The 22,201-nt window shown below is 35.8% G+C and overlaps 1 protein-coding gene across 6 annotated transcripts in view; it reads right to left on the reverse strand.

The window, feature by feature from the left end:
* The window catches only part of LMO7 (LIM domain 7), a 244,468-nt gene that overhangs the window by 57,741 nt on the left and 164,526 nt on the right, over nucleotides 1–22,201 (reverse strand). For 3 of the 6 annotated variants that reach the window (XM_027844560.1, XM_027844562.1, XM_027844559.1), the window contains exons 6-10: nucleotides 7,080–7,110; nucleotides 5,829–5,942; nucleotides 4,505–4,703; nucleotides 3,788–3,862; nucleotides 912–1,164 (exon numbers count right to left, since the gene is read on the reverse strand). In XM_027844560.1, the coding sequence (XP_027700361.1) occupies nucleotides 912–1,164; nucleotides 3,788–3,862; nucleotides 4,505–4,703; nucleotides 5,829–5,942; nucleotides 7,080–7,110 (672 nt within the window). The remainder of the gene's footprint in view (nucleotides 1–911; nucleotides 1,165–3,787; nucleotides 3,863–4,504; nucleotides 4,704–5,828; nucleotides 5,943–7,079; nucleotides 7,111–22,201) is intronic. The other 3 variants (XM_027844564.1, XM_027844561.1, XM_027844563.1) reach the window with 1 other exon arrangement.

Raw genomic sequence — 22,201 nt, forward strand, 5'->3', positions numbered from 1 at the left:
AAGAAAGAAAGAAAGAAAGAAAGAAAGAAAGAAAGAAAGAAAGAAAGAAAGAAAGAAAGAAAGAAAGAAAGAAAGGAAGGAAGAAAGAAAGGAAGGAAGGAAGGAAGACAGGAAGGAAGGAAGACAGGAAGGAAGACAGGAAGGAAGGAAGGAAGAAGAAAGAAAGAGAAGACAGTAGGAGAAGGGGAGGGAAAGGGAAAAGAAGGGAAGGGAAACAAATGGCACTTTGGAGGAGTTACTTTCTGGATTAAAATGAATTAGCAGCACAGTAGATATTCACAAATCTCTCTGACCTCATCAGTTCCTTGAATCCAGTAGCTAAAGGATCATTTGTAGAAAGCTTTTGTGAACAAGACTTAGGCAGACTGGGTTTCAAGATGGAAAGCTGTCTAGATGCCGAGGAGCACTCATGCCTCTTTTTCGCTTGGAATCTACAGTTGGCTAAGTCATCCAAAATTATGTCAGGCAACCTTCGTTCATTCTCTGAATCTGAACCACTGTCATAGTCACACATCACCATCAGATTTGAAGCTGGATTTGAAAAACCACATCCTGCTCTGCTAATATGATGGGAAGTTAAAATGATTCTTTTTCGTCTCCACTGAGGTCATTCAAAATAGGAAGAAATTGAAGAAAACAACACCTAAGAACTGGGTAGTAAACTGAGAGATATGCCAGTAGACTCAAAGATATACATTCAAAATACGAACTTTGAATCACATGCTAGCATTCTAAATTGAAAGAAAGAAATCTTTCAGATACGAATGACTAAAATAAGATTAGAGGGAGAAGGGAGACTGCTAATACACACATTACCAAAAAATATCCAAAATCTGTTTTCTTTGCCATATCAAAATAATCCACAAATACACTGAATTTGAAAATTAAATATTTAAAGTCAACACCGGTACCTTGAGAAGGTTCCATCAGCTTCAGTGTACACAGGACTTGCCCAACTTCTTCGATTATCCTCATTCTTGTCCGGCCTTTTTTTCCTCAGTGGTGCAGGCACATAGGTTGGCTGTTTACTTTTGTTGGGTAAAAAACGATTGAATGGTAGAGCAGATTTGGGCTCAACAGCTGATATCCTTCGATAGGACATATCATCTTTGTTATAATCCTGCATTTTGAATGTGAGTTCAGAATCTGTGTCACTCTCACAACCTAAAAAGAAGCACACATACAATTTTTTTTTTTTTTGCTTTACTCTCCAGATTTTGCATCTAACTGAAACCCACACAGCTTGCTTTCTCTGTCTTTCCCTTGGAAACTCAGCACTGCTGATGCTAACTGCTCAGATTATTTTTAGAAATTTGTCATGAAGTTGTGATAAGAACCATTAGGTGGAACTTGCTTTGCATACTGCAGCTACATGCATTACATTCTTTCACTGTACCACATTCTATGCAGAAAACAAAGTGCTAATCTCTTGCCAAACCATCTTTATTTCTAGTCTTCTCCCCCTCATGCCCCTAACCCCACAGTTTTCTAGAAACCTACTTTGCATGGCAAATTGTGTCATAATCAACCTTCTTTAAAATAAGGTGCTAAAATAGTTCCCAGGTAATTAAGGAATTTTAACTAAAGCAATGCAAATATAGTAAATGTGTGCATGTATGTCTATGTTGGAGAGACACACAGACAAATTTCAAAAGATCCTTGATCAGTGACTAGATGGAAGCAATGGGCCAAGTGCAAGATATTCACCACTGGTAGTGATAGAAATTGCCTGAAATTGTCTGAAAGGCAAACCACAGGCTTCATTCACCAGATTGCCAAAGGGGCCCATGACACCAAAAAAAAAAAAGGTTAAGAATCCATTTCTAGAGAGTTTGTGACTGAATTGGCAAGTAACTAATACTATGAGTGCCTCAATTTGTTTCTCTGGTATCGGCATTTTTTCCGATTGCATTACATTACACACTAGCAACTTTTGTCAAAGTATGTCATTAATGAAAATTTATAACTAAAACTTAGATCACTTGCCTCTGAGAGCTGAAATTTTGAGTTATTTTGTGTCTTATATTGTTACTGTGTCTATATACAGTAAATACTTGGTAGTAATTTTTTAAATCTTACTCACATGTGAATGACATACTTCTATTTACAAAGTTCCCCCACAATTCTTCAAGGTAGATATTACAAATAAATGCATTTACTGATGAGGAAATGAAAGTTCAGAAAGCGGTTACTTCACATCAAATAGGTAGGAGATGTCTGTGTCATAGACTACATAAAGGCAAATAGGATGAAATAAAGGCATAAAGGCAAGTCTGGAGTCAGACGTAGAGAGCCCCAAACCTGCTTAACTCCAAATGTACTACTTTTTGTACCATATTGCTTGACTCAAAAGATGCTTGCTAGTAATGGGAATACCACACACCAAAAACTATAGAAAAAAATAAATAATAAAATTAGTAAACTGGCTTTATTTTTAAATACATTAAGGAAGTATTTAATGATGACCAGTTTACGACACTAACCTGATAAATATCAGGTGTTTTGTAACAGAATTCACTGAATCCCCACAAGAGGAAACTCATTTTATTTCACTGGCTATACACCCAAGCCTTAACTACCATCATTCTCTGAACATTATAAGTATTTCATCTCCAAAAAGTGTCAGGATAGGAGAAAGCTACAGTTCCAATTCAATTGATTACCCGTCAAAAAAATTAAGAGCCTGCTAAGTCTTTGGCACTATGTTAGGCAGTAGGGATACAAATATGAAAATAAATAATTATAGCCTCAAGCGTACAATTTTACAGGGAGAGTGATAAAGACAAAGTGATAAGTGCAGAGGGAAAATCTATATAGGTTATGAAAACTGTCAAATAGGAACAACTGGGGAAAGGGGAAGTAAGATTTTACTAATAGATGGTTGCTGAATTAAGCCTGAATTGAAAGGATTTCAATAAGTGGGGATGAAGGAGGAAAGTAGACTCTAGACAGAGGGGATAGAATGAGCAAAAGTATAAAATATGGGAGAACACAGAACAAAAAGAGGGATAGTAGGTCAAACAATTTAACTAGAATATAGCACACATAAAACGGCATGTCTGGAATGAAGCTGGAAATACAGCTTACTTGGGAATCAGTTTTAAATAATCATGCTTGCCAAGATAGGGATTTCAAGCAAATCAGTAGGTAATGGGGAGTCACTGAAGATTTTTGAGCAAGAGATAATGTTATTGGCCTTTATGGGGACATGAATCCTAAAGCAGAGGCTTGGATTCAGCACTGTTCTACAATTACTTTTGAATTTTCTGATGTTTATGTTTTCCTGTACATTTATCTTTCATGTATCATTATGGTTCCCTGACATTATTTATATCTATGTATATGTGTGTGTATATATACACACACACACACACACATATACACACACACTACATGTTTCAAGTTCTTTGGACAGTTCCATAATAAAGTAAGCTAAGAATTTCAATCACTAGTTCTCCATTAATGGTTTAGTCACTCAGGTGAACTGTGTATTAAAAATTATCTCAAATAAAAAGAACAATAAAACTACAGGGATTTATGAAAATATATTTTCACATGCCTTGAGAATTAACTAACTGCAACTAACACCAGAAATATTAATGAAAGATTACTCATGGGTCTACTTTAAAAGGGAATATATTTGACTGTTTAGTGACTTTTTAAAACAAATGCAATGGTTGGTAAATGGGAGTTTATTTTGAAGAATTCAAAAGTTCAAAAATAACATTTTTATTTAGACATGAATTAAGCAAAAGGATAAACAACCTACTGTCACCGTCTGACTCACAATTCCAATTTTGTAGCTGTTTCCTGTTGAAGAAGGTGGAACCAGAGGAATTTTCCAGGAAGGAATATTCCTTGCCTGAAATTGCAGTCAGGATAAATGTCAGTCGGGAACATGCAGAGATTTAAAGTCAGAAATACTTGACATGACTTGATACAAAAAAAGAGAGATAAAGAAATGTTCCTTTCTCCTTTCTTTAAAGACATTGGGGTTGCAGATGTATAATGTTGTATACAGAAAGTGCCAATGTGTGGTTGGTTTTGCTGAACTTTTTTTTTTCCTTTTATATATCTTTTTTTACATACACGGGAAACTTCTCTGGGTATGGGAGGGGGAGGGCACTTTCAGAAATGAATAGGATTTAAAACCAAGACATCAATAATGCTTTTTCTTTTAAAGAAACAGTTAACATCCCACTATACTAATAGAGATAAAGTAATGGTCTAAGGAACCTTAAATAGGCATCCATATTTTATGCCACCAACTTTTTTTAAAAATTCCAGAAACACAAATTTGAAGAGAAAAGGAGAAAATAATAGTAAAGGAAGAAAATATCAACATTGCTACATAATGACATTACTGCTTAGTGAGCCTAAATTCTTCTAGCTGTATTTGTCCTAAAACATGTCTCCCCTGCCATATCCCCTCCAACAACTATACACACTCTTTCATCCGGGGAAAAACATATTATTTGGATAACTTAAAAAAAAAATAAGTTACCTTCACTGTCCCCTTTCAGAGTCAAATCTGATGAACAGCTTGTGAATGATCTAGACCCAAAAGAATCCAAGCTATCAAAGGAATCGTCTCTTTTGTGGTAGGCTGAAGGACTAAGAAATTCTCCACGTTCAGTATACCAAATGTCTCCGTAGCCACTGTCCCTGCCACTCCTTTTCAGACTGCTGGAGTCTTCAAGTGCCTAAGGAATTTTATTGTTAAATTAACAGTGGGTTAGTTTAACTTTCCGGGAATTTAATTAGCCATTACTAATAATTTTTGATTGCATATTTCACTCAAAAGGTGCTGCATTGGGCCTTTGCTTTCGGGCCTACGACTAATTCTTCTAGACATGTAAATCAAAGGACAAATAAGTGTTAAAATCAGATTCTGAAAAAAAAATCAGATTCTGGTTTGCATTTACATGGTTAGAGCCTCTCCAGTAACTATTAGTGCTTAAAAATAAGAAAGATGGGGAAGTAATTTTAAAAACTAAAAAACAGTATAACTGAAGCAACAGGTAAGCCTAGTTTCGTAGTAAAAGACCAGGATAGAGAAACAGAGGACCTTAGCTAAAATCCCAGTTCTATTACTTACTATAGCAGTTAGGTGACACAGGAGATAGAGCACCAGGCCTGGAGTCAGGAGGACCTAAATTCAAATCTCACCACAGACACTTAATAGCTGTGTATTAATAACTTGATAGACCCTAGGCAAGTCACTTAACTCTGTTTGCCTCAGTTTCCTCATGTGTAAAATGAGCTGGAGAAGGAAATAGCAAACCACTCTACTACCTTTGCCAAGAAAACCCCCAAATAGGGTCACCAAAAGTCAGACACAACTAAAATGATTAAAAAACAACAAATTACTGCTTCTGTGGCCTTGAGCAAATCACTTAACCTCTTTGAGTCTAAGTTTCTTTACCAATAAGATTAGAGATTCCTTCTAAAAAAGGCACATGAGATCATAGATGTAGGAAGGGATAGGACAGTAGAGATCTTCAAATCCAAATCCCTCACCTTACAGAAGGGAAACTAAGACATTGAGTAGATTAAATGACTTTCCCAAGATCACAAATCTTGAAAATTTCTGAGGCAGGATTTTAATCCAAGGGGTTAGTCTATATGGGGGCTTTTTAACTTTTTCCACTCGCAGTGGTTTCAGTTAGTTGGCCTTGTGTGGCCTGAGGGCCTATGATAGCTATACACGGTATTTCCTATTGACATCTATTTAAATGCAAAGTTAGCAGAGTACAAAGATTATATCATAGCATGTGATATTTGTTACACAAGAGATTATATTATACTGAAAACAGTAGGTTGCTTACCTTAGTCAGAGCTTGTCCTAAAAGGTTCTCAAATGCTTTCAGATTAAGGTAAGGACCGTTATAATAAGGGTCACTCTGTGCTTTCCTGCCCAGCCAATATAAGGTAATCAAAACCTAAAGAGGAAGGGAATCTCACAAGTTAAGATTATAGTCAAAATGTAAAAATATGTTTAACGTGATTGCACATGTGAACCTATATCATATTGCTTGCCATCTTGGGAAGAGGGAAGAGGGGAAGAGAAAAATTTAGAACTCAAAATCGTATAAAAAATAAATGTTGAAAACTATCTTTACATGTAATTGGAAAAAATGAAATACAATTTACAAAAAAAAAGATTATTAGTCAAGCATTTAATTCATTTCCAAACCAAATAGTATGAAAAAATTGCTAAATTATAACTCAGACTACTTTAAAGCTGAAGAACATATTTTTTTCAATCTAGAAAATAAAATTTAAAAAGTACCAGAGTTTTCTAGTACTATTCTGAAGATGTCCATATCTTGAATAAGTTGATAAAGTGTACTAGATATTCTGGGGGGGGGAGGGGTAAGGAAGAGGAAGAGGGAATGGTAAGGGGTGGAGATGAGTTCTGGTCAAATAAATCTATAAATATAAAACATAAAATTATCATAGCAAAGTCCTATGTAGATACGGGAGTGAAAATAGTTCAATAATTAACCTATTTATAGAGCTTTGAATATTTATTAAAATGTTTAGGAAAAATATTTCCAGAAATTCTTACCATTTTTGTTAATCACATCAAGAGATATATAATTGTAGTTTTACAATGCATATTTAATTACACAGATAATAAACATAAGCCTCAATACTACAGTGATACTGAGGGGGGGAAACTGTCAATTTCCATTCTATCATAAAATTTTCTTTATATCATAAAATCTGTTTTATAAAATGTACTTTTAAATTTCATATAGCCAGATTTTCAAATAGTTTTCAAACTACACCATTTACACATATACACACAAACATTTGCCTGAAAAAATTTTTGGACTGCCTCTAATCATACTAATGCCACCACTGTCCTCTTCCTATTATAGTCCAACTTCCCTCCTCCTTTTCATCTAACAAGATTTAGGAAGCACAAGCAATGTCTAGAGCCAAATATACTTAGGATTTCACAAATGAATGATTTCTAATAAAAAAAAAGAGGCAGAGCTTATTAGCTATTTTTTGGACACATGCAAGAGTGACATAATTTGGATGGAGGTAGAAAGGTAAACATATCTTACATTTTTCACTCTTCTATCAGTCTCTTCTTGCCTGCAAAGAAGAAAAACAAATCTGAATTATATGAAAACTTAAAACTTAAAAAGACAAAATTATCCAATTAAAACCACTTATTTATTCCTACTTTGAATATTAAGAATTTCTGATGGCTCAGAATGCAGATGTTCCATTAAAAGTAAGAACAAAATCATTGCCCACTTACATTTGCCATAAAATATTGATAAAGGAGAACAAATTTCTCTAAAATAAATGACAAACTTTCTGCCAAGGTTAATAAGAATGCCTTTTCCTATTAATCTCATTCAACCATCTGAACAGAGAAGTTAAAGTTTTTGTTTTGTCTAACATCATCTCTGCCATGTCACTCCAAAGTTAACACCAGCAAGTTTGTATATATGAGTTTCCTTTGCTACTTTTAAAACAAAAAAACAGAACAATAACTGAGCCCAAGTAGTTTTCATCCGAATACAGAGGTTTGAGTAGGTTTTCTTGCTTGTTTGCTTGTTTGTTTAGACACAAAAGGAGACAGGGTAAAAGTAATGATAATGAAGATAATGATGTTGGGGATTTTCATATATGCCGTATTTAAAACTTTGCAATATGCAGAGTCTCCTGTAAGCCTCACAAACAGGCCTGGGAGATAAGTACTACAAAGTACAGAGTACCCAAAAATTTTAGTGCAGTTTTAAGCTTATTAAAGCTTATTAAGAGCTAAAACTTCACTAAGACCTTGTATTACTATTATTCCTATTTTATAGAAGAGAAAACTGTGTCTTGAGGTTAAATGACATGCCCATAGTCACACAAGCAGTGTCTGAGGAAAAGTCAGTATTGCCTGAACACAGGCAATACTGACTCTAAACACAGCATTCTAGCAGCTACATTAACAATACAGTCTTTATAAAGAAATGGGCTTGCTTGAATAGTCAATCAGTCAATAAATTTTTATTAAGTACTTACTTAATAAAAGTCAGGCACCTTGCTAGGTTCTAGGGATACAAATAAGAAAAAGAAAGGCAGTCCCTGCCCTCAAAAAGCTTATAATCTAATGAGAGAAGACAACACAGAAAAAAGAGGAGGGGGAGTGGAGAAGGGAAAGTGCCCATCAAGGAGGCATGATGGAGAAGTCCAGTCCAGAGCACAACCCTTGTGGGAAATGAAGAGATGGCTGGCATAGGCACTATCCTTAAATGCAAGTTTGGGGAGGAGCTCTCCACTCCACCCTCCATTTACAGAGGAGTCCCAGAAGCAGAGGGCACTGAGGAGGTAGGTGTACCAAAGCTGATATATTCCTGCATGATGATAAAGTTCTTGTGGGAATGATGAAGAAATCCACAGGAGTACAGCCAGGTGGGAAATGAAAATTGTATGAATGCACCATGTGTTAAGGATGTTAGAAAGGATAAGGTTATAGTGGTTAGTTCTAAAGTCCCTTTCCAACTTGACAGAGTCTCAAGAAATAAAGAACCTATTATAACCTACTAAGCCAAAGCATTTTTTTTAAATGTGGCCTCTGCATCAAGGGATTAGGATAGACTATTAATTACCTTCTATGGTGTATTTTCACCATAGACCATTTCACCAGCACCATAGTGCTGGACTTGGGAGTCAAGAAGAACTGGGTTCACATCCTATTTTAGATACTTAATAGATATGGTTAAGCACTTAACCTCTCTCTGCTTCAATTTCCTCATCTGTATTATCAGGACCAAAGAAAATAATGTTATGTAAAGTGTTTTGCAAACTTTAAAGCTTATCAGCTATCATTATAGTCTTCTAGTTCTCTTTGTCCCTTTCTATAAGGCAATTGAAAGCCTAGTATGAACATGACTAAAATCGCCCCAAAAACCTACCATTCAGGAAAGAACTCACAGTCTATATTTTCAATCCATTGCTTAACTAACTACTTGAACCATTTTAGGTCCCACTACCTAAAATGTACCATTGTTTACTTCAGGAAGGCTAATGCAGGAACAACCACTGGAGACATGATATTGAGAAATAAGACAGGAAGAGAAGAGGCAATGCCAAGGTCCAACACAAGCAAAGCTGATCAAATATATTAAAGAAAAACAAGAATGAGTCCTCAAGACCTATGGCAAAGGACCAAAAAACACCTGTATCACTTAGTGTATGGGAGGAAGTTAATAGATGTCTCTTGAATCCTTTCTCGGGCACTTTTTAAAGGTTTTTAGCTCACCACCACTTCATTTTCATTTTCCTTATTTTATTATAAGTACTGAACTAGAAGCAGAAAGAACGTGTTCCTTGTTTTTAGATCAGCACTTTTGAGTTTGGACAGCATAACCTTTCACATTCTTTGCTAATTATATGCGTTTATAGCACCCTCCAATACAAAGGTACGTATAACACTGATTTAATGAGTATCTATCCTTGAAAGGCAATGCCAGGAATGTAAGCAGTAAATGATTTGCCAAGATAGAGTTCACTATTTTCCAAACAGCAAATTCCACCACACAGCGGCTAGTAACCGGGCTACTCTTTTGCTTGCTAAAGTCACAGTGGCACAACCCCAGGCCTCCTAAAACAGATCATTGTGGGGAGGAGGGAATGGTAATATTGACTTGCTTCAAGCCAGCTGAGTTCTTACACAACCCATTTTGAAATGTCAATTAGAACAATCCTCATTTTCAAAGCTGAATAATGTTGTGCAAACATCTATCCTATCTTTGTGCCCAAACATTTTAGGAGTCTGAAGCAGCCCATGTCTATTTAACTTAGAGTTCCTTAAGTTAATAAGAAAAAATCTTGAGGGAATAAGAAGAGTTCAGAAAATTGGGGATAAGGATATTATGCCACAAAGGTGGAAAAGAGATTAAAACGATATGAATTTCTGGAGAGCAATTTAGAACTATGTTCAAAGGGTTATGAAACTGTGCACAACTTTTGATCAGCAATACCACTGCTAGGTCTATAGCCCGAAGACATCCAAAAAAAGGGAAAAGGACCTGTTTGTACAAAAATATTTATAGCAGCTCTTTTTTGTGGTGGTTAAGAATTAGAAATCAAAGGGATGCCCAACAATTGGGGAATGGCTAAACAAGCTAAACAATGATTATAATGGAATATTATTGTGCTATAAGAAATGACAAGCAGGATGATTTCAGAAAAACCTGGAAAGACTTGCATGAACTGATGCTTAGTGAAGTGAACAGAACCAGGAGAACATTGTACACAGTAACAGCAATAGTGTTTGATGAAGAATTGTGAATGACTTAGCCCTTCTCAGAAATACAATGATCCAAGATAATCCCAAAGAACTAATGATGAAGCATACTATCCACCGCCAGAGAAAGAACTGATATTGATTTAATACAGACTGAAGCATCCTATTTTTCACTTTCTTTCTTTTTTTTCTTTTGAGTCTTCTTATACAAAAATTACTACTATGGAAATCTTTTACGTAATCACATATGTATAACCTATATCTACTGCTTGCCATCTCAGGGAGCAGAGGAAGGAAGGGAGGGATAGAATTTGGACTTCAAAATTTTAAATAAAAATGTCTTTAAAAAACTATATGAATTTTATTGTTTTCATTGAGTTAAAATATAATCTTCTTCAACACCACCTTTCTAAGTAATGCAGTTCATCTTATGGTTATTACTCTGATATCACTCACAGTTTATATCAATAAATATCAAAGGAATGACAATACAGCTAACTATGAAACATAAAACCAAAGTCCAAAGAGAAAATATGGGCTCAGGGAATAAAACCAAACATCAAAATGTTGAGCACAAAATATCTTTTTGGGGACCAAAGTTCCCCTACAGGGTCCTAAGAAATGAATAACAGAACTAGCATGTACCCAAGAATGCACAGTCCCTATACAAAGAGGGTTGGAGGCCAAAGCTGTATAAAAGTAACAGGAATGGTTTTGTAGCCCTTTATGCAAAGTCATATTCTGAAGCTCACACTCCAGTCTCAAAAAATAACACATCCAGTATTCCAAAGAGATTGACAAGTGCATGTGACAGGTGTAACCAAGCATCTAGCAGACAGAACAGTTATCATCATTCCTTTGCTCACCTAGCAAAATTACAGACATGAGGGAAAAAATCAGCAGCAACCTATGCCCCTCAAAAGAATCCCTCCAACAACACATCTGACAAGTGGTCATCCAGATTAGATAAACATGGCCACTAGCAAACGCTCCACAAAGCTAGTTGAGATTGAAGGATATTCCTGAACAGTTATTACAAGTCACACAAATAAATGAAAACAAAGTTACTTTCTGATCAAGGCAGCAAGCTATCCAATGTCTCTAGTTCCTAGATGTGGAAAGATTTTTAAATTAAATAAAATATAAATTACCAAACGTAGATAACCTCACCCTGCAGGGCAAGAAAGTATAGGCAAAACAGATGTTTTTGCTGGCTATAAACCTATTCCTACCTTTGCCAAGACGAACAAGAAAACTACAAAGTCACAGGCTAATTGCTTAATTATCCAGAAAGAAGAGATTTGAGGAGACCAGTTGTAGGTGGGAGAATTTTCCAAACCTTCCCTCCTTTCCCCCTTAGCAAGGACAAATGCAAAATGAAATTTACCAGAGTGCCTTTCACATTATGTATGCTTTCCTTCCCCAGTCACACAGCATCTGGACTAAGGATAGGAAATTACTTCTGGCTAAGGACCAGGCCAGGGAGCTGGGCAAACAAATAAGATGTTAGTGTCATAGCAGAAACATCCAGGTTGGCTCCAAGCCAGGCTACCCCACCCTTACACAGTCAATCAGTGCCAGTCTAAGCCAAGCACCCCTGAATTTCCCAAAGGACCTAAAAACTCATTCCAAAAAATGCCTTGATGACTCTATTTTACTCACTTTCTATCTGAAATCAGAAAACTTATCCATTTGGAGCAAAGTGTTAATGTAGCCCAAGGAATTCCAGCATTTAAAGAGACTTAGAAATCATTTGACACAGCCTCATTTTACAAAGGGGAGAATTGAGGCCCAGAGAAGTAAACTGCCATTTGTTATTTAAATAAATAAGACTAGAGCCTAGATTTCCACACTTTTAGAGAGTAACTCTACTACACCAGAAAGTTTATGGGTCCAACTTACCACTTGGGCTCTATGGCTACATCAAAAATACATCATCATCAACCATCATCATCATCATCATCATCATCACTAAATTTGTATAGAATTTAAAAGTTTGCATGTATTTTGTCATTTTATCCTCATGACAACCCTGGGAGGTAGGTTATTATTATTATTTATTACTATTATTTTACAAATAAACAAATTGACTCTCAGAGAAGGAAAGTGACCTGCCTCTGTCTGAGGCAGTCTTCTTGACTCCAAATCCAGGGATCTAACCACTACACAATCCCTCTCATTCCTACAATCTAGAGCTGTTTGCTCTATAGCAACACCTAGGTGAATTCCTAAAAAGCCTCCTTAAAATTCGTGCATCTTATCACAGAACCACAATGTTGCACCCCAGACTTCCTCAGCCAGGGAAGCCCCTAGATGGCTGGATAAAATTGAGTGTTAGACTTGGGGTCAAAAAGACCTATGATCAGCTGTGTGACTATATAAGTCAGTCAACCTCTCTGTGCCCCTATTTCTTAAAATAGGGATAATAATAGCACCTTATCTCCCAGGGTAGTTGTGAAAATAAAATGAGATAATATTTGCAAAGCACTTTGTAAATCTTAAAGCATAGTATAAATGCTAGCTATTATTATCATCATCATTATTCCATTTTTTCCAAAATAAAATTCCCATTCTTTTCTATTAAAGTTAAGTAAAAACTAATAGGATTATACTAAAGTGTGAATGAGTGACAGACTTCTTTTAACCTACTTCCATTTTAAAAGAGAAAATTTTTTAACCCAAATTAATCTTTGATGGCTAAAGATCCAGTGAGAAGTTTAGAACTTTAAGCAGCTTAGGGGAATAATGTCATAATGAACAGGCTTTGGGCTTGGAGTACGAAGACCTAGGTTCAATTCCCAACTCAGTTACTTAGTAACTTCTCTGTGCCCTGAATTTCTCATCTGCAAATAAAGGGCTTAGACTCTCTGGCCCCCAACATCCCTTTCACCTCTAATTCTATCATTCTATGATTATTCCCTTCTGCCTATTAGGAAAACAGGCAGAACTATAAGGGAAATGATCAATCCGTCAGTCTTTAAAAGGGCTCAGTGGAAGCCATACCAGTTCTCCCCACTCACTCCCTTCCTTCACCCAGACTTTCAAAAAGTTTTTCCAATCCTAGCTCCCAGAGGACCCCTCCAGTCCCCTAGACACAAATCCACTCACCCTGGTATTTGTTGCCCTGAATGACTCACTGAACAGCCTCTGCCTTCCCCATGGACCCACCCTCCAGGTCCAAAGCCAGAAAAGCCAATCCAGAGTTCCGTCCTGATTAAAGCCACCCAATCAGGGAGTTTTCTCCTGAGAGCTGAATGAAGTTAGAAGGGCTTGGCTAGTTGAATAGCTGCTTCCTCCTAATCCTTGAATGTTAGAATTACAAGGGGTGTAGTCCAATGTCTTCACCTTAGAGAGAAGGAAACTGATATATGTATAGAGCCTCATGGTATCCCAGCTAGTAACTAAAATAGCTGGAATTTGAACCCGTCTCGTAACCCGGGGTCCAGGGCTCTGCTTTTATTACTGCCTTTATAATTTGTTACTCACAAACTGTGATTTTTTTTTTTTTTTTGGCCGAGGAAATTCCCCATGAGGAAACTTTACCTACTAATGCACATCAGCACCTTCTCTAACAACTAATAATCTTAGAGAGTTGTTCAGATCTTCCCCCAACACCCAATCTCATTCCATTCACACACATACACAAATAATAGAGTGACTTTTGCCTAATCCTGGAGAGAGAGAGGAGGGAGGAGAGGAGAGATCTATGATCTAAGTCACACCCACCCACAGAATTTCCTTGCCCTCCAGCTGAAACTTTCAGCACTTTCTCTGGAGCCCTCTTTTGTATTTATCTAAATCTGTAGAGATGAAAGTTTCCTTAGAGATCAGGAAGTCTAGCCTACTCATTTTTTTAAAATGAGAAAAATAAAAAGAGGTCCAATCAACATCATACAATACATTATTTACATTTTATTCCTCCAACCTATCCCAAAAACACAATTTTACTCTCCTCAACTACAGAGCCATTTTTCATTTTGTATCCCTAGCACCTACAAAGCCTTGTATCTACTAGGCAATTAATGTCTATTAAATGGAATTTAAATGAATGCTTTGGTAAAAGGAAGACAAAGTGAAAGCATACTTTCTTGAAACATTACAAGCAATGTTTTGGTGGGAAAACAATTCAAAACAGATGCCTAAATGGCACTCTTAGTTTCACATATGAATTATATTTTGTATCTAGAGATGAACAAAAAAAAAAATCCTATGAGTTCAAAGGAACCCTGAGGATCTTGTTACCTATTTTTTGGGAAACAGTATGATGAAATCCTTTCTAATTTCTAAGAAAAGTGAACACCACCTCTTTCTACAACAACCACAGGAGTTGGAAGAAGTTCATGATTGTAAAATGCAGGGGTTGGACCAGATTCCTTCTCAAGTGCTATCCAGCTCTAAATCTAGATCCTTTGTTGATTCTTCCCCACTTCCACCCAAACTCACCACATGCTAGTGCTCTCCCACGCTACCTTTTAGTTAAGTGCTTTGTATCTATTCTGTTTATATTTTATTTTATTATTTTTATATTGTATTACATAATATGAATATTTAACTTTAAACTTACTTTAATTTACTAATTTATTTTATTTAAATACTTTATTTTTAATTTTTAATATTTATTACATTATATATATATTGTTATTTTATATATCATACACTTACATGTGTACTTGCTGGCTCCCCCATAAACTCCTTATGAGTAGGCGTGGTTTCATTCCCTGTCTTTGAAGACCCTAGCCCAGTGCCTGACACATGGCAGGTGCTTAATAAATGCTTGTTGATTGAATGAGCCTACAATCCTGCATCAGTTAAGAAATTGTTCATGGAATTTCAAACTCAATCTAGCACTGCACTTCAAATTTAAAAAAAAAAAATCATCACCTTTTATCTCTGTGTCCCAAAGTAGGGGGTGGAGGGAGAGAAAAGCAGAGAGAGAAGGGACAAGGAAATATAAGAAATTAAAGAATGGAAAAAATGCTTCATAAACCTATCCCTAAGAAATATATTCACTTTACTTTTTTTGCCATCAAACACTACTTACCCACCCACAAAAGTTAAAATGTATTATTGCAAAATGTAGCGACTAAAAGAATGAAATCCTTCTCTCCTCTCCACCCACTTCCATCCCCGAAAAAAGTTTTATACCATTTGACATCTTTCCAAGGATGTGGAGCTACTATGACTCATAGGTTTTAAAACTCCATATGCCACAAAATGTAATGCCACCTGACTTGTGCAGAATAACAAACTTTTTTCACACTGTGATACAGCTAGATTACATAATTTAGAAGTTTTGCTATTCCCAATCATTGGTATGGATGCATACAGACATTTCAAGATTTCTATATTTAACTATAAATTACCAAGAGAAACATACTCTTTAGAATTCCAATATCTTGGCCCTAGAATTATTATCTCTATTCCAAATGTTTTCGCTAAAGAGCTATCATCTTGCTAAAAATAATTTGATATTAATTTTCGCTGTCTCTCATACACTGAAAATAACATGACTTCATTTAAAAGAGAGCAAATATGTCAAATTAACAGCACTGGGACACATACTCTTGAGGAATAGCAAAATCTGATAGAAGAGCATAATAGAAATCAGAAAAAAAAAATAAACCTTGTTTTCAACTCTCTCACTGCCCTATTAGAAGCAGAAACAGCTGGACTTGGAATCATGAAGACCCAAATTCAAGTCTGTTCCTCAGATCCTTCTGAGCTATGAGGCCTTGGATAAGTCATTTCACCTGTATCTGCCTCAGTTTTCTCATCTGTAAAATGGGGATAATAATATTGCTTACCTCCCAGAGTTGTTGTGATGATCAAATGAGATATTTATAAAGCACTTAGCACATGGCTGGAACATAGTAGGCACTACATAAATATTAGTTGTTATCATTGTCATCATCGTTTTCATCATCATCAGTTATAAACCTTGTAGTCTGGCTTCTACAAGCTAGTTTTCATTTTACCAAAGTCATACTTTAATGCATCATTGTGTCACAGAGGTAACCTATGACAGTAGAATATAAGTTCTAGCAGGTTCTAGGTTAACCCTAACCCTAACCTAAAATGCACTCTAACCCCAACCCTAAATGGTAAAACCTTACTTTCCTCCCATTAGGATAGATCAATGACTTAGACGAGATGCTTGTGATGTAAGGACTCTCCTAACGATGTTAAGAAGAGGCCCATCACCACTTGGCCAAAGGGTAACAAATTTTTCAGGCAGCAGTCACAAGGCTTAAGTCTCAGGTGGTGGAGGAAGGTCTCACACCAAAGAAAGAGGAGTCCTTCAAGTATCAAAGAGGTAGATTTGCCACTGCATAACTGTTGAAATTAATAACTAAGAAGCACTTATTCTATATCCATTATTAGACAACAGTGCAGAATTTCACTATTCTGAAATATACGGTTAAAGCAGTTTTAGATAAGGATTATGATAACCTAAAAACAGGCCTTGGCCCACATTCTACATATGTGAATTTAATTATATAAACTTCCTTTTAATTTTGTTTGCCTGAAGAACCAGGCTGAGAAAGTGGGAGTATACAAAGAAAGAACTGTAGGGATAGAAATAACAATGGCTGTAACACAATAATGACATCTGGTCCAAATCAATTTTTTTTCTCTTTCTTTTTTTTTTTTTTAAACAAAGATGAAGCTCAAGGAGGCTAAGTTACTTGCCTAAGGTCACGCACTTGGTGTTTCACAGGAATTTTTCCAAGTCAAAAATTACAAGTACATAATCATAATAAAGGTGACATTTACATATAGTTATGAATGCTTACACAGTCTATGTGCCTTAATGTTCTCAAGCTATATAAAGGAATATTTTATTAAGGAGGCATCGGGGATAGTTGGAGGGCACATAAAACTGTAAGGAGGGAGAGCTCATTCCCTTCTCACACCATTACTGATTGGCTAAGCTATCAGTCAGTCAACATCAGGTTGAATATTGGTGATTTGGAAGAGTTAGAATCATATTGTTCTACTGTCATGGGTTGGCTTCAGTCAGCAAGAAGAATTCCCAATAATTAACTCTTAACCCTTTTCATCTCCACCCCTCCACTGCTTCAATTCAAGAAGGCAGTCCTGTCTAGCAATCTTAAGATAGGAGGTTACTTATGCCGCTGTCGGAGAAATTTCCAAAGAAGGGAAGAATGATTCTTTGGGTGGTTACTTAGTAATAATTAACATGAAGAGGATGAAAAGGGCAGAGAAAAACAGAGGGTATGGATTTCCACCTGGGTCCCAGGATTCCTAAAATGAGGCAATGCCCTCAAAAGCTTCTGACTATGGCTACTTTTTCCTCTTCTCTAATCTTTCTCACTAGTACTGTTAAGTGACTAAATGGCCCTTACTTCCATGTTTTCATGAATCTCTGATCTCATCATTGGAACTCCCTCCCCTAGAAGGAGTAACAATTCACTCGTGCTTTCTCATCTTCTATTGCAGTAGCCTTACTTCAGAGTGAAGGTAACACTGGGTTTTTAAAGGCTATGCAAACAGAACACAAACTCCGACAAGTTTTACCAAGCTGTAAAGGTTTGAAGTAAGACCTGATGTACAGTCTGATAAGTGCCACCCTAAGTTCAGAGAAAATTATCACATAGTTTAATGACTTGTTGTGGTCCATCATTAAGTCACTTATTAAAAGGCTGTGAAGGTGGCACAGTGGATAGAGGATTGGCCCTGCAGTCAGCAGGACCTGAGTTCAAATCCAGCCTCAGATACTTGCTAGCTATATAGCCCTGGGCAAGTCACTTAACCCCCACTTGCCTCAAAAAAGAGGGGGGACTGTAAGCCACATTGGGGAGGGCATACTCATGTCAAGGAAATTACAATTCATTTAAGAATTAAAATATGACCATAATTATTTCAGCATACCTCTTCTTTACATAGAAAGCAGCAACATTTATTTTAATCTAAAACTTCAACCATTTGAAGTTCATATGATTAAGCTTAAGCAAGTTCTCTTCCAGTTCTCCATCCACAATCCCAGGTTCCTACGAACGCTTGTACTACTAATTCCTCAACCTATCACAAGCGCACCAAATATACTCCACGTCTCATTCCCGAAGGTCAGAAGCTGGTCAGCTCTAATGCTATTTATTCCACTATGGGACTACTAAATAACTAGACACAGTTGGAAAATGACCCAAAGCCCTCTATCTAGCCTTGAGAAGTGATACTAATAATCATGACTCAACCCTGAGGTGGAGAAGATAATTTGGAAAGTTTAGGTTTTCTACGATAGTAAAGCATTTACTGGTAGAACATAGGCACCCATAAATAATAAATTTAAAAGTCAAAAGCACACAACTGCAGAAGACAATTTTTTTCTTATTGTTAAAGTCTCTGGGAAGCTAATATAATCCAGAAGTAATGACTGAACAATTATTCTACCTGTTTCTACCCATAATTTTATATATAGATACATTATATATTTATGTTATAAATGGACAACTTCTTTAAGAAATGCAGGTTAAAAGCATAATAAGCCAAAATACCCAATATTTTTTATATCAAGCAGGAATACTAACAACTCCTATAAATTTCTACCCATCATCTATGAATAGAAACCTATCTTCAAAATTAGAAGATGGAGAAATCAGGCGATAAAGCCAAGAGAGACTCAAAAGATGATTGATAGAGAAGATAGATGATAGATAGGTATGATCATGTACTTTCTACCACAATCTATTTTAGTCCTTAATTCTTGCCTGTTCTATGAAATATGTTCCACAAGTTGGGGGAGAGAGAGGGAGGGAGGGAGGGAGGGAGGGGGGGGAGAGAGAGAGAGAGAGAGAGTTAATTGGTTCATCTGTGGTTGAGGCAAAATTCATGTTACTGGAAATGTTTAGGTCAAAAAATGGGAGACTATATTATACAGTGTCTGTGAATAGGCAGGAGGCACTAGGAGGAGAAATTGGAGAAAGAGAGCAAACTTTTTCCTCAAGACTTTTCTCTTTGAGTAGGTGGATACAATGGTGATATCAATCTAAGTCTTCTCTGATATTTTCTTTATGTGTCCCATTAAAATATCAGAGATGCCTCTGATATTCCCCTTCTTTGTCACAGCTCAGTCCTATCTTCTCTTTCTCCTTTCACTGGCTGACTCTTAGTCGCTGGTTCTTTTCAGGTCTAGTCTATGTTACCACCTCTCCTTATGCCATATTTCACCACATAATCATCACAGATTTTATGCCAAATTTTCTTGCAAAGAAGTGAGTTACAACCATTATATGAAGTTTTTTTTTAATTGTGCCAGTATTACTTAAAAATAATTTATTACTAACCTGTCTTTGGTGCAAGATTAGGATGCACAGAATACTTGAATATATGTTAAAATTGGGAAGATGCAAGTCTTACCATATCACATGACTTACTCATGGAAGCTTGTGCCTATAGCTTTTCATTGAGTTGAGTGACAATACTATACCATTAGTACTATAGCACTCTAAGAAAATCACACAAGTCAGCTTTCAGAAATATATTGACAATATTCATGTGTTGAGAATTCTAGGGTCACAGTTCTCAAAGCACTTGTATCCATATGCCACTGGTGAACACATTGCTGCTCTCTTTACCTTTTAAGTAGCAAGATGAACAGAATTATACCATGTGATGATTATGCAATGAAAAGTTATAAACCAGTTTTTGGAATGAGAAAACAGGTTGTGATGATTACGTGATGGTACCAATTATGCAGTGAAATAAGGTACTTCCAGACCCTTATTATCTCTGATAACGCCTCCCTTTCATACAAGTTATTGAGGTCATGATCAAATCTCTCATACAGTGGCTTTCACTGATACAAAGGTACAGAGACAATGTTCAGACATTCTGATTCAGAATGTTACAATTGACTAATTCAATCAAGAAATGCTCTTACCCAACAAAGGTAATTACTGTAAGTGGGATTTAATAATTGGTGGAATCCCACTATATACATATATACATATATATGTATATATAATACACACACACACACACACATACATACATATATATGGAGTTTCATATGTAGGAGAAAGTGGAATACAGCATGCCTATAGTAGGGTATATTATAATTTTTTTTTAAAGAAACTGTCTTCTCAAAGAAAACCCACTGTGTTGTTTTAAAAATCATTTTCCACTTGAATATACCACATTTTGATTTTTTTCTTTTTTATACTTATAATTTCTGACTTCAACAGAAGGTTTGATATTTTTAAAAATCTGTCAAAATGTAATAAAAGACCAGTTGCAAATTTTAAAGAAATGATCAAACCCCCCCCCCAAAAAAAAAGAAAAGCAAATTCATATTCAGGTTTTGGTTACTAAGACCCTGATTTGTCTTCCTTTTTAAGTCTCATCACTTAGAACACCTTGAAGATATTGATACTAACAAATAAAATTGAGAAACTTCTACATTTCCTCAACTTTCCCATTACCATCAACAGCTTTTAATCTTGGAATTATAAGCATCTCTTTCCCTTCACTCTCTGTTACATCACCAATCCTACCAATTTTCCTATGCAACATTTCTTGGAGTTTTTTTCTATTCCAAGAGCTACAATTCTGTTCATAACCTAAAATGGGGGTGGGGGTGAGGGGAAGCCAACATCTAACTGGACTACCTTCCTATCCAAACCATCATACATACATTACATACACTTAGAAGTAGAGTATTTAAAGAGCACTTTAAGAATGTTACTCCCCTACATACAAGGCTGCAGAGACTACCAGTTTTATCCCATGCTTCATAAAGTAGAATCAAGTCACACTTCATGTTCAAACTACCCACATATCCTGTTTCTACCACTCCATGCCATGCACTTTAACCAAGCTAGCCTGTTTAGCTATATGACTTTCTTATGACCACTCCTGAGACATCACACATGTCATTCCTTCAGACTGAAATGCCCTGTCATTTCTGTCTTTCCTTCAGCATCCCAACTCTTTCATAACATTAACCTAAAATTACTGCAGTATCACTATAGCACTTTTATACATACCTCACATATGCAATACCCACATACACATACTTATATACATATATACAATGTGTCCCAAAAGTCTTAGTGCCATTTTAAGCTTTAAGAACTTAAACACTTAATCTTAAATACCGATGTTTCTTATTAAAATTCTAGTTAATTTTCAATTTGTAGTCCTAGCCTTAATCTCATCCAAAGAATGAAATTTTGATGCATTCATGAAAATTGACATGACCCCATAAGAAAAAGTCTAATAGAAAGAGATCAGATGACAAAGGTGATCAAGCAAGGAGAGTCAAGCACTCTAGTAATCCAATGGTCTCAGCAAGAGTCATCCAGAAACTTTTGTACATGTTTTATTTAAATCAAAATGTATTATTAAAAATTCACAAAACTAAACAAATATAAAATGAAGTTAAATATTTAAATTTTCTAATTATATTTTTGTAAGTTTGTAGCACTTACATTCCTGTACTAAAGTTTTGGGGACAAATCGGTATAATTATGTGTATGTGATATTTCTAGAATGACTGTGGGGATATATAAATCAGACACTCTGTGCCATTATCTATTTGTATAAGCTATTCACTTGGTACTTTTTGTGTGTATTTTCTTTATGTGTCCCATTAAAAGAACCTTATCTACTATTTCACTGTCTCCTCTACCAGAATAGGTGCTAGAAGTATTAAGTCAACCAAACTGAAGTCAAAATGATCTTGAGATTTTAGTAAACTGATATATAAATTTTTGGTAGTCATTTATGCTTTACAACATTCTTTGGGTTTGATATCCACTAGTTCATCCCATGGAAACAATGAACAGAAGTTAAGTCATTAAGAGTCAAATCTTTATCTTAAATAAGACTAAAGCTTCCATCAGTTTAGCGTCTTCCTTGTTTAAAATAAAAAAAAAAATAAACTGAAGTATAGTTCCTTTAACATTACTCAAGTAA

Source organism: Vombatus ursinus, unplaced genomic scaffold (assembly GCF_900497805.2).
Source record: "Vombatus ursinus unplaced genomic scaffold, bare-nosed wombat genome assembly UNPS02014942.1, whole genome shotgun sequence".
In the NCBI taxonomy this organism is placed as follows: domain Eukaryota; kingdom Metazoa; phylum Chordata; class Mammalia; order Diprotodontia; family Vombatidae; genus Vombatus; species Vombatus ursinus.